This window comes from Myotis myotis, unplaced genomic scaffold (assembly GCF_014108235.1).
Source record: "Myotis myotis isolate mMyoMyo1 unplaced genomic scaffold, mMyoMyo1.p scaffold_m19_p_24, whole genome shotgun sequence".
Lineage (NCBI taxonomy): Eukaryota > Metazoa > Chordata > Mammalia > Chiroptera > Vespertilionidae > Myotis > Myotis myotis.
In genome coordinates, this window is record NW_023416329.1 from 4,162,700 (window position 1) to 4,176,027 (window position 13,328).

A 13,328-nucleotide genomic window follows, 5' to 3' on the forward strand; every position below is an offset into this window, starting at 1 on the left:
TGGGGGGGTCCCTCAGTCTGGCCTATGCCCTCTTGCAGTCTGGGACCTCTAGGAGAATGTCCACCTGCTGGCTTAGGCCTGCTCCCTGGGAAATCAGGCCCAAGCTGGCAGTCAGACATCCCTCTGGCATCCCGGCAGCCCTCGGGGGATGTCCACTTGCCAGCGGGGAGCAGGCCTAAGATGCAGTCGGACATCATAGGGCTGCTGAGGAGGCGGGAAAGGCTCCTACCACCACCGCTGTACTGGCAGCCATCAGCCTGGCTTGTGGCTGAGCAGAGCTCCCCCTGTGGGAGCACACTGACCTCCAGGGGACAGCTCCTGCATTGAGCGTCTGCCCCCTTGTGGTCAGTGTGTGTCATAGCGACCAATGATTCCCAGTCGTCCTGCTGTTAGGGTCAGTTTGCATATTACCCTTTCGTTATATAGGATAGAGGCCTGGTGCAGGGGTGGGGGCAAGCTGGTTTTCCCTGAAGGGTGTCCTGGATCAGGGTGGGGGCCCCGCTGGGGTGCCTGGCAAGCCTGGTTGAGGGGCTGATGGCTGTTTGAGGGGCTGTTATTGAGACTACGGTGCCAGCTCCCCATCACCCTGCCCGTCTGTCTGTCTGGCCTGCAGTTGTCCTGAAAGACCATGGCATGGTGCCCTTCATCAAGATCTTCCTGGACGATGAGTGGTACCGGGGAGCCTCCCTCAGCATCCTGGAGCAGCTCTCAGCCATCAACGCCGAGGAGTACATGAGCATCATCGTGGGTGCACTGTGCTCGTCCACGCAGGGGGAGCTGCAGCTGAAACTGGATCTCCTAAAGGTGACATCCTCTGTGCTGGGCTTCCCACGGACAGGTAGCAGGTGACACCACGGGCCGTGCATTCAGTCAGTCAGGTGGTCACTGTATTACACCAGCTGCAACAGCAAATAACCTCACGCTCTCGTAGCAGACACTTTAGACATTTCTTTCTTATGTGGTCCCATCAGCGGCTGGGGAAGGGCGTCATCTGGGGACAGCTGCCCCCGGGCATCTAGTCCAGCCGCAGACACAGGCCTGGAGCATGGAGAATCGCACAGTGCGTCCTGCAGGCTGAGAGCGGGCACAGGGTAGCTTCTGGCCAGTGTTCTTGGGGCAGAACCATGAGCAGGCCTCCCCGTGGCCTCAGGAGGGCCAGGGACTATAGTCTCCCACAGCAGCTGCTTCCCGGCACCCCAACCCACGGGAGTGGAACCCCAATCAGCGGCGCCCCAGCAGCTGTTAGGGTGCCTCGCCAGCATTCAGGGTGCCCCTGGCAGGTCCCAGGCCCATGGCAGACCCTGTGACAGCGTCCAGAGGCCACAGCCCTCACACCCAGAGCTCCTGCCACGCTCCAGGAGGGCGCACAGGGGAGCCTGAGCCGCGAAAGGGAGCAGAGAGATCAAGGTGGCAGCGGGCGCAGGGAGGTAAAACCAGGGTCGCCTCTGGGCAGCGGAGAGGGGAGTATGCTTTTCTCTTTGGGGTATTTTGGTCCCCATCAAAGTGTCTTTAAAGCAGTAGAGACGATATCAATGTCACCGCTGCCCCCTCTCTGCCCTGCAGCCATCACTGTTCAGTGGCTGATCCTGCTTTTATTCCTCTCGTCTTTGTGGTTATGCCTTTAGAAAAATTATTCTTTTCTTACTTGCTGCTTAAGAGAAGAGCAGACAAAAATGCAAATACCCCAGGAGGCTGCGCTTGGAGCCTCTCGAGCATTTGGATACAAACTCATAAAATACACGCTCGTGTGTCAGGAACACAACACACTGGACAGAGCAACCTCATAAAATACACGCTCGTGTGTCAGGAACACAACACACTGGACAGAGCAACCTCATAAAATACACGCTCGTGTGTCAGGAACACGCCACACTGGACAGAGCAACCTCATAAAATACACGCTCGTGTGTCAGGAACACGCCACACTGGACAGAGCAACCTCATAAAATACACGCTCGTGTGTTAGGAACACGCCACACTGGACAGAGCAACCTCATAAAATACATGCTCGTGTGTCAGTAACACGCCACACTGGACAGAGCAACCTCATAAAATACACGCTCGTGTGTCAGGAACACAACACACTGGACAGAGCAACCTCATAAAATACACGCTCGTGTGTCAGGAACACGCCACACTGGACAGAGCAACCTCATAAAATACACGCTCATGTGTCAGGAACACGCCACACTGGACAGAGCAACCTCATAAAATACACGCTCGTGTGTCAGGAACACGCCACACTGGACAGAGCAACCTCATAAAATACACGCTCGTGTCAGGACACAGCACAACGGATAACACGGCTCTGTGTGAAATGCATGCTCCTGTGTTAGGAGCACACCACACTGGACAGCACAGCCCGTGTGAAATACTAGTACAGGCTCGTGTGACGGGAGCACAGCACCTGGAGGACTGGTGAATGAAAAAAGAAAAGTAGAAAATGAAACCATCGGCCTACTGATCAATGGCCATTTACTCACGTCGGGAATGAGTGAGCTTGCTTTGCCCTTGGCCCTGGTGGAGCCAGTGTCAGACGCGGAGGAAGCGCTCCTGTCAGGACGTGGCCTAAAGGTGACACATGCCCCTGACTTCCCTGTAGCTCACAGGTGACAGGAAACAAGAGGGTGAGTTAGTTCCAGGACCAAACACCATTGAACATGATTTATATGAAACCAAAACGGAAAGGTAAGTGCCATTTGCAAGACACCAGCGCTGCGTGCTGGTGAAGTGGAGGGGCTGAAGGGGCGTGTAAGGAGGGTAGGAGCAAGGCCTCAAGCCCCCATGAGGGTTCGCAGCTGGGAAGGGCCTTCCTTCACGTGGTCCCCTCGCCTCTTAATGTTCCGCAGACGCACATCTGAGAGCTTCTGATACTAAATGGCAGCGTGGGGTTTGCACCTAAGACGAGTGAGTTAAAGCCTGTGGCCGCTCCTCCGCGCCACGCTGCTCGCTGCACTCCTCTCTGTGCGTGCGGCTGGCCTCACCCGCCTCCTGTGCCCAGGAGCAGGGCAGCAGGGCCCCGGCAGCCAGGCCGCGGTCTCCGCTGGGCAGCGGCGGGGTCTCCGTCTGTGCCTGACATGGACAGTCAGATTGAAGAGAAGGAAGTTTGGGTTTACTTTGCTCGGAGAGTCCGAGTGTCCGGTTCGTTGTAGGAGAGCCCTGCTTTGCCCAAGGAAAGCCCATCTTGTTTCCTCTCTCGCCCAGAGGTGCCTATGGGAGTGCTGCCTGGGTAGGAGGACTGGGTTTCTAGCATTCCCCATGTGAGGCCTTTATGGTGTTTTACAGATGCAATATCACTGCAGCATTGCACTATCAGGAGAGTCATCAGGGACAAGCTCTGTGCGCTGTTTTAACAGTCACTCCCAGGCCGATGCTGCCTTCTCCCGGGTGCCGGGCGCTGCGGGGTGGTCGCGGGGTGCCTGGAGCTGCCCTACTCTCCCAGGCGCAGGGCTGGCAACATCTTGCCGTTGCAGGGGGTGGTGGGGAGGGTTGGGGCCCCAGAGCGTTCCAGACTCAGCCACCACGGAGTCATGTGAGTGCCGACCCGTTTGCTGAAATCTGCTGTGGGATTTGCATCCCCCGAGTCGTCTGGGGAAGCCGCTGGGGCTTCAGAAGCAGGTGGACAGTGAGCTTCTGCTGCAGGCCCTTTCAGAATAGTGGGCGGCCCCTGCCAGAGCACTTGCCTGCCAAGTGGGTCGCACGTCGCATGAGGGGGATGCATAGAGTGGGGGGACCTCGAAGGCAGTACCTGGCCCCCCAGGAAGGTTTGCCTTCTCTGAAGGGCACTCACCTCAGACGTCACCCTTCCCTGCACTCCCCTAGGCAGAATCCGCCAGCCGCCCCCGAGGAGAAATCCCTCCAGAAACACCCACTTTAGGGCAGGTGTGGCCGAACCCAGTGGCACTTCCATACCAACACAGACTGCACCACCGAGTCCTGGCAAATGATAACTGAGTTAAAGCGTAATGCAAGCAAATGAATTTCCCCTCCACAGCAGGTGGGGCCATGATTGGGTTATGCACAAATTCAGATTGATTTGCTAATATACATTTAGCCGCTCAAGTCTGAGCTTAATCACATTACCTCACCGATCCTCCAGCATGACACATAGAAAATTATGAGGAAGAACAAATAATAGAATGTGAGATAAATCCTGTTAGTCCTAACGTAGTTAGCGCTCTGCAGCAGACATCCATTTTATAGATTCAAGCTGGAGGAATGCTAACTCAGAGCCGATGACACAGTAACTGAGTTAAGGAGGAGAAAATGGGCTTAACGCTGACCTTTCCTGAAACGTGTCAACCCCAGCCTGATTACTTTGACTTCAGCTGATTAAATTTGCTCCCTGCCGCAGACTCGCTCGCCCTGGTGATGCATTGTCACGCAAAGTTGAGTGACAGTAATGGAGACCCTTCTCCTGGGCCTCCCGTTCCTGACAAATTGTTTCCTGAAGTAGCACAGTATTTATTTCCCTTTATGATAGAAATGTTTCTCTTTAGTTGCTATGAAATTAAGCCTTTGTAATTGGATTTTGAACTCTTTACTACATGACTCTGCAAATATGAAATTAACCCCATCCCAAGAAATAATAGAGCAGTCTAAGTTCTAATGAGATTACCCCATTCTAGATAATGACCCTGAATTTAATAAATCAAACAAAGCAACAATTAAGGACAGCCATCCCTTTCTCCCCCTCCCAGCAGGAGGAGAGAAGGGCCATCCCGGAATTTCAGGGATCAGACACTCTGAGAGACACAGCTCATAGGAGAACCATTACTGGGTGGCTTCTCCTTGTAAAATACCTGCTCTCACCACTCTGAATGATGGCGTCCTTCTGAGCAATAGCTGGTGTCAAATTGGACAAAAGTAGAAGGTGGTTTCTTGAGGGAAGAGGGGGTTTTAGTGTTCAGGCAATGGACTATAATCTGATTAGTTTTGTTTTTAATTGCTTTCCTTTTCTGGTATTTGTTTTGTCATATGATAACCAAAAGAGCTTCATTCATTCCATTTGTCCTGGACAACCTCTAATGGTTTAGGAGCCATTGAAAGACTTCACATAAAGACTTTAACATCCCAGAGCAGCCGGTGGTCCGCGGGCCACTGGTGTTTGTAAGGTCTGAAAGGTTGGTGACTGCTGTCCTAGAGCATAGATTTCCTGATGGCTTCATGGTTTATTTACTGTTCAGGGAACGGGTTACATGGCCAGGCCCCGGAGGTCAGCTTTAAACAGTACAGTGCTCACTGTAACACACACGTGTTCAGCCTTTTCCGTGGCTGGTCAGTGGCAGGAAGGAAGCACCACCACACACACTTCAAGGTTAGAGTGTGTTCCCAACTCAGAGAAGTAAATACTATTGTCGGGAGTGAATGTCTCACACAGGCAACACGGACACAGCACATCTGTCTGCAGCCTCTTCTGGCCCCAGTGTCAGGTCATCAGGGAAACTGTGCCACTAGGCCAGGGGTGGGCAAACTTTTTGACTCGAGGGCCACAATGGGTTCTTAAACTGGACCGGAGGGCCGGAACAAAAGCATGGAGGGAGTGTTTGTGTGAACTAATATAAATTCAAAGTAAACATCATTACATAAAAGGGTACGGTCTTTTTTTTCAATAGTTTTATTCATTTCAAACGGGCCAGATCCGGCCCGCGGGCTGTAGTTTGCCCACGGCTGCGCTAGGCCCACAGGTCACCTACTGTGTAAGGCCACCTGGCAGACACTGGGAGTCATACAGACCTACCTAATACATAGAAGCAAGCACAAAGAGGCAGCCAAAATGAGGAGACAAATAAACATCTTTCAAATGAAAAAACACAAGAAAACTCCAGAAAAATGTAGGTAAGTAATCTACCAGATATAGAGTTCAAAACAGCTGTTATAAGGATGCTCAAGAAACTCAGTGAGAACTTCAAAATGATAGTAACCTTTAAAAAGGATATAGAAGTCATAAAAACACCATCAGAAATAAAGAATACACTAGCAGGAATCAATAACAAATGAGATGGAGCAAATGATGAGATTAATAATTTTGAAGAAAGGCGGCAGAAGCAGGCAATACTTAATCAGAATAGAAAAAAAAGAATAAAAAATGGAGAGCATTTTAAGGGACCTCTGGGATAACATCAAGCATAACAACATTTGCATCATAGCGGTACCAGAGGGAGAAGAGACAGAGCAAAGGATTGAGAACCTATTTGAAGAAATAATGACTAAAACCTTCCCTAACCCTGGTGAAAGAAATAGACATACAAGTCCTGAAAGTGCAGAGCCCAAACAAGATAAACCCAAAGAGGCCCACACCAAGACACAACATAATGGAAATGGTAAAGGTTGAAGACGAAGAGAGAATCTTAAAAGCAGCAAGAACAATACAGTTAGTTACCTACAAGGGAGTTCCCATAAGATTGTCAGCTAAATGCTCAACAGAAAATTTTCAGGCCAGAAAGGATTGGCATAAAATATTTGAAGTGATGAAAAGCAAGAACTAGAGCCAAGACCACTCTACCTGGCAAGGTTATCATTTAAAATTGAAGGAAAAATGAGCTTCCTAGACAAGGAAAAATTAAGGAGTTTATCACTACAAAACCAGTATTACAAGAAATATTAAAGGGACTTACTAGTATTTAAGATGTAGCAAAAGAAAAAACAACAACATAAATGTGAATAATAAAATGGCAATAATTATGTACCTATCAATAACCACTTTAGATGCAAATTGGTTAAATGCTCCAATTAAAAAAATGTAGGGTAGCTGAATGGATAAGAAAATGAGATTGATGCAATTGTTGTCCACAAGAGACCCCTTGTAGACACACAGACCTTGAAAGTAAAGGGAAGGAAAAAGATATTTCATGTAAATGGAAACAAAACAAGACAGAAAGCTGGGATGGCAATACTTATATCAGACAAAATAGACTTTAAAACAAAGGCCATAGTAAGAGACAAAAGACATTTCATAATCATAGTGGGATCAATCCAACAATAGGCTATAACCCTTGTAAACAATTACCTGTAGGTGCACCTAACATAGAAGCACCTATAGGTAACTAAGCACCTAATGGACATAAAGGGAGAGAGTGACAGTAATACAGTCATACTAGGGGACTTTAACACCCTACTGACATCAGTGTAGATTTTTCCAAACAAAAGTAAACTAAGGAATGGTGGCCTTAAATGACAAAGTAGACCAGATAAATTTAATTGGTATTTTTAGAGCATTTCTCCCCAAAACAGCAAAATATGCATTATTTTCAAGTTACGCATAAAACATTTTCTAGGATAGACAACATGTTGGGCCACAAATAAGTCTCAATAAATGTAAGAAGATTGAAATAATTATCGAACATCTACTCTGACCACATTGGTATGAAACCAGAAATCAATTTCAAGAAAAAAAAAACAACCCTGAAAAACAGAAACACAGGGAGGCTAAATAATATGCTAGTAAACAATGAGATCAAGGAAGAAATGAAAAGACATCTTGAGACAAATGAAAATGAAACACAGCGACTCCAAATCCAGCAAAAGCAGTCCTCAGAGGGAAATTTATAGTAGTACAGGCCTACCTCAAGAAACAAGAAAAATCTCCAATAGACAATATCACAGAACACAATTTCTTGTCGTCTCCCCTGTTGCCAGCAATTGGAGAGCTGCGCTAGACACATGCTGAGTACATTGCCCGGTTTAGTAATAACTGGATTTGTCAAAGCTGAGCCTCCTTCACTCTCACAGTTTCATGAAGTTGATCTAACTTCGCTCTCGCAATTGCCTCAGATTGGAAATTTTAATGTGCCGTATGTAACAGCTTTCTTTCTAGTGTTTTTTTGTGTAGCAATTGTGGCCATTGTGTTTGGGGGTATTTTCTTTTCTTTTCTCTATATTTTTAAATTTAAAAATATTTTACTTTTCAGTTACAATCTACACTCAGTAATACTTTGTGTTAGTTTCAGGTGTACAGCACAGTGCTTACCAGGGGTCCTCAAACTTTTTAAACAGGGGGCCAGTTCACTGTCCCTCAGACTGTTGGAGGGCCGGAATATAGTTTTTTTAAAAAACTATGAACAAATTCCTATGCACACTGCAAATATCTTATTTTGAAGTAAAAAAACAAAACGGGAACAAATACAATATTTGTATTTGCATGTGGCCCGCGGGCCATAGTTTGAGGACCCCTGGTAGACAATCACATACTTCACAAAGTGTTCCCCCAATATTTGCAGTCCTACCTGGCACCACACATAGTTATTACAATATTATCTATAATAATAAAAGCATAATATGCAAATCGACCGAACGACCCAACAGCAGAATGACCATCTGGATGACCACGCTACAACACGCACCGGCACCACGCCAGCCAAGGCGGGTGCAATGCAATTGGTCATAAGACCGCACCATCACCCCATGATCGCCCTGCAGAGGGAGGCCCAGGCCACCAGCCAGTGGGGCATTCTATTGGGGTGGGAGCTCTGTGATGGCCACAAAGTGGGAGGCCCAGGCTACACTCTGCACACCGATCATCATTGAGCCCTGGCCGGGTGGGCGGGGCCTCCCTCTGCAAGGCAATTGATCTGGGGGCTCCGCAACCAATCACCCCACAGAGGGAGGCCCAGGCCAGCCAAGCAATCGCACCCCAAGTCTATCGCCTGCAGAGAGAGGCGACTGGTGGTGGGGGAGGAGAGCAGGGCTGCACAGATGGCAAGCAGTGGCAGCGGCAGGGGTGGGCCTAGCTGCTGGCAGCGGGGGGAAGGAAAGCCCTGATAGGCCCTGATCACCAGCCAGGCCTAGAGACCCTACCCAAGGGGCAGGCCGGGCTGAGGCACACTCCCCGCCCCCGTGTGATTTCGTCCACCGGGCCTCTAGTTAATTATATTTCCTACTTTACATCCCATGACTGTTTTGTAACTACCAATGTGTACTTCTTAGTCCCTTCATCTTTTTCACCCAGTCCCCCCAACTACCCTCCCCTCTGGCAACCATAAGTCTGTTCTATTTTGTTTATTCCTTTATTTTGTTCTTTTGATTCCACGTATAAGTGAAATAATACGGTATTTGTCTTTCTCTGACTGACTTATTTTACTTAGTATGTTACCCTCTAGGTCCATCCATGTTTTTACCAATGATAAGATCTCATTCTTTTTATGACTAACTAATATTTCATTGCATACAACACAGCATTTTTATCCACTCATCTGTTGATGAGCATTTGGGTTGTTTCCATAGTTTGGCTATTGTAAACAACACTACAATGAACATAGGGAGCATGTATTCTTTCAAATTAGCGTTTTGGGTTTCTTCAGATATATACTCAGAAGTGAAATGGCTGGGTGATAAAGGAGTTTAATTTTCAATTTTTGAGGCACCTCCATACTGTTTTCCATAGTGACTTGCACCAATCTGTATTCCGATGAATGGTGACACAAGTGTTCCCTTTTCTCTACATCCTTGCCAGCCAACATTTCTTTGTTTGTTTTTTAATTCTCACCTGAGGGCATGCTTAGATAGAAGAAGGAGGTGGGGAGAGAGAGATATGAAAGAGAAACATTGATTAGTTGCCTTCTGTATGTGGCCTGACCAGGGATCGAACCCTCAACCCAGGTATGTGCCCTGACTGGGAATCAAACTGGCAATCTTTTGGTGCACAGGATCATGCTCAACCAAATGAGCCACTCCTGCCAGGCTCAACATTTGTTGTTTGTTGATTTATTAATGATTGCCATTCTGACAGGCGTGAGGTGATATCTCATTGTGGTTTTAAATTGCATTTCTCTGATGATTAGTGACATTAAACATCTTTTCATGTCCATTGGCCAACTGTATGTCCTCTATGGAGAAGTGTTTAGGCGGGTCCTCTGCCCATTTTGTAATTGAATGTTTGTGTTTTTGGTATTGACTTGTATGAGTTCTTTATAAATTTTGGATATTAACCCTTTATTGAATGTATCATTGTCAAATATCTTCTCCCAGTGGGTCGGTTGTCTTTTTGTTTCATTGATGGTTTCCTTTGCTGTGCAAAAACATTTAGTTTGATGTAGTCCCATTTGTTTATTTTATTTTTTTTTTGCCTTTGTTTCCCTTGCACAGGAGACATGTCAGAAAATACGTTGTTAAGAGAAATGTAAGCTTTACAGCTTATGTTTTCTTCTAGGAGTTTTATGGTTTCAAGCCTTACATTTAAGTCTTTAATCTATTATGAGTTTATTCTTATATATGGTGCAAAAATGTGGTCTAGTTTCATTATTTGCATGTGTCTATACAATTTTCCCAGAGCCATTTATTGAATATACTGTCTTTACTCCATTGTATGTTCTTGCCTCCTTTGTCCTAATACTAATTGACCATATAGGTGTAGGCGTTTTTGTCTATATTCAGTTGTATTGATCTGTATATCTGTTTTTATACCAGTACCTTGCTCTTTTGTTTGCTATGGCTTTGTAGTATAGGTTGGCATCAGGTAGTGTGCTATCCCCCACTTTGTTCTTTCTCCAGATTGGTGAGGCTATTTGGGATCTTTTATGGTTTCATCATATAATTTTTTGGGTTATTTTTTCTAGTTATGTGAAAAATGCCATTGGTATTTTTGTAAGAACTGCATTGAATCTAGAGCGCTTTGGGGACTATGGGCACTTTAATGTTAATTCTTTCTATCCATGAGCACGTTATATGCTTCTATATATGTATGTGTTCTTCAGTTTCTTTCTTCAGTGTCCTATAATTTTTTGAGTACGGGTCTTTTACCTCATTGGTTAAATTTATTCCTAGGTATTTTATTTTTCTTTAATGCATTTGTAAGTGGGATAGTTTTATTAGTTTTTTGCTGGGGTCCAACCCCAGCAGGTCCAGGGGTCCCCAAAGGTGTGGACGGAGTCAGTGAAGAAGGAATGACACAGAGACAGCGCTCAGTTGATCAGCAGCCTAGCCAGGATCTCTAGCCAGGATCTCCAGCCAAGTTCTGTTCAGGATCTCTAGCGAAGTTCTGGTTAGTATCTCCAGCCAAGTTCTGTGTCCATGTTCTCTTGCTAGGTTCTCCAGCCAGGTTCTCCAGGTTCTCCAGCCAGGTTCTGTAGCCATGTTCCCTCGCTAGGTTCTTCAGCCAGGTTCTATCCAGGTTCTCCTGCCAAGTTCTGTCGCCAGGTTCTGTCCAGGTTCTCCTACCAGGTTCTCTCGCTAGGTTCTGTCTCTAGGTTCTGTGGCCAGTTTCTGTCCAGGATCTTTTGCCATGTTCTCTCCAGCGAAGTTCTTCTGTCTCTAGGTTCTGTGTAGGTACTGTGTCTAGGTTCTGTGTAGGTTCTGTGTCTAGGCTCTGTGTCTAGGTTCTGTGTAGGTTCTGTGCCTAGGTTCTGTGTCTAGGTTCTGTGTCCTGTTGTCTTGTTACATCTGTATTTATACCAGTTGATTCCAATCCTATCAATCTCTATTCCAAAGGTTAGGGCGTTTCTTATCTCCATTCCAGGGAGTAAAGATTATGTAGCTTAAGCATGATTGTTCATAGTTAAAGTGATTAATTACCCGCCTGGCACTTAGTTAAGGGGTTTTATTCCTTCCCTAACTTCAGGGGAAAATCCCTACCTGGGGAAACAACCTTTCTCAGAGAGGTGACCTTGGTTAAAACACATAGTGCCAAGAAGGTGAGCAAACATATTAAGAACAGTATGCCATATATGCCAGGTCCCTTGAAACAGCAAGGATGGACCGGGTTCCGGCAGTTTTTCTTTCTGATAGTTCATTATTAGGGTATAAAAATGCAGCTGATTTCTGAATATGTATTTTGTATACTGCTGCTTTGCTGAATTCATTTATCAGTTCTAGTAATTTTTGGTGGAATCTTTAGGGTTCTCTATATACAATATCATGTCATTTGCAAATAATGACAGTTTTACTTCTTTCTTTTCAATTTGGATGCCTCATTTCTTCTTCTTGTCTGATTGCTATGTCTAGGACTTCTAATACTGTGTTGAATAAGAGTGGTGAAAGCAGACATCTGTCTTGTTCCTGATCTTAAGGAAAAAGCTCTTAGTTTTTGGCCATTAAGTATGTTGTTGGCTTTGGGTTTTTCATATATGTCTTTATTATATTGTGGTATGTTCTCTATTCCCACTTTGCTGAGAAACTTTATTATAAATAGGTGCTAGATTTTGTCAAATATTTTTTTTTCTGAATCCATTGATATTATCATACTAGAGGCCCAGTGGACAAATTTGTGCACAAGTGGGTTCCGGCCAGCCTGCCCCAATTGGGGCTGATCAGGCCAGGCCGGCCGGGGGACAGGGGCCACAGGAGGTTGGCTGGCTGGTCCCGCCCTTGATCAGGCCGGTTGGCCGGTCGCAGTGTGCGTCGTAGCGACTGGTCATTCCGGTCGTTTGGTCATTCCAGTCGCTTGGCTTTTATATATACAGATGATTTTTACCTTTCATTTTGTTTATTTGGTGCATCATGTTAATTTATTTACAAATATTATACCAACCTTGCATCCCAGGAAGAAATCCCACTTGATCATGATGTATTGATGATTTTTATGTTGCTGAATTTGGGTTGCTAATATTTTGTTGAGGATTTCAGCATCTATGTTCATCAGGGATATTGGCCTATAATTTTCTTTCTTTGTAGTGTCTCTATCTGGTCTTGGAATTAAGATAATGCTCCTCTTGTAAAATGAGCTTGGGAGTCTTCACTCCTCTTAAATTTCTTGGAATTGTTTGAAAAGATAGGTGTTAGTTTTTCTTTGAATGTTTAGTAATATTTATCTGTGAAGCTATTTAGTCTAGGACTTTTATTTATTTAACTAATTTTGATTATTGCTTCGATTTCATAGGTTGTAATTGGTTTGTTCAGATTTTTTCTTTTTTTATTATCTTAAGTTTTACATATGTCTCCTTTTTTCCCAATTGATTCTCCCACCCCCAGTCCCAGCAATAATTCCCACCCTGGGCAAGCCCCCACCACCCCAATGTCTGTGTCCATTGGTTATGCTAATATGCATGCATACAAGTCCTTTGGTTGCTCTCTAACACCCCCCTCCCCTGCCATTTGTCTCTGGATCTATTCTTGTTCATCAAATTATGTTGATCATTATATGCCACATATGAGTGAGATCATGTGATATTTATTTTTCTCTGACTGGCTTATTTCACTTAGCATAATGCTCTCCAGTTCCATCCATGCTGTTGCAAGTGGTAAAAGTTCCTTCTTTTTTATAGTGGCTTGGTATTCCATTGTGTAGATGTACCATAGTTTTTATTTATTTATTTATTTTTTAAATACATTTTATTGATTTTTCACAGAGAGGATGGGAGAAGGATAAAGAGTTAGAAACATCAATGAGAGAGAAA

At 45.5% G+C, this 13,328-nt stretch overlaps 1 protein-coding gene across 3 annotated transcripts in view; it reads left to right on the forward strand.

The window, feature by feature from the left end:
- WDFY4 (WDFY family member 4) overlaps window positions 1–13,328 on the forward strand; it is a 249,179-nt gene that overhangs the window by 52,934 nt on the left and 182,917 nt on the right. For all 3 annotated transcript variants that reach the window (XM_036355974.1, XM_036355976.1, XM_036355975.1), the window contains exon 11: window positions 614–804. In XM_036355974.1, the coding sequence (XP_036211867.1) occupies window positions 614–804 (191 nt within the window). The remainder of the gene's footprint in view (window positions 1–613; window positions 805–13,328) is intronic.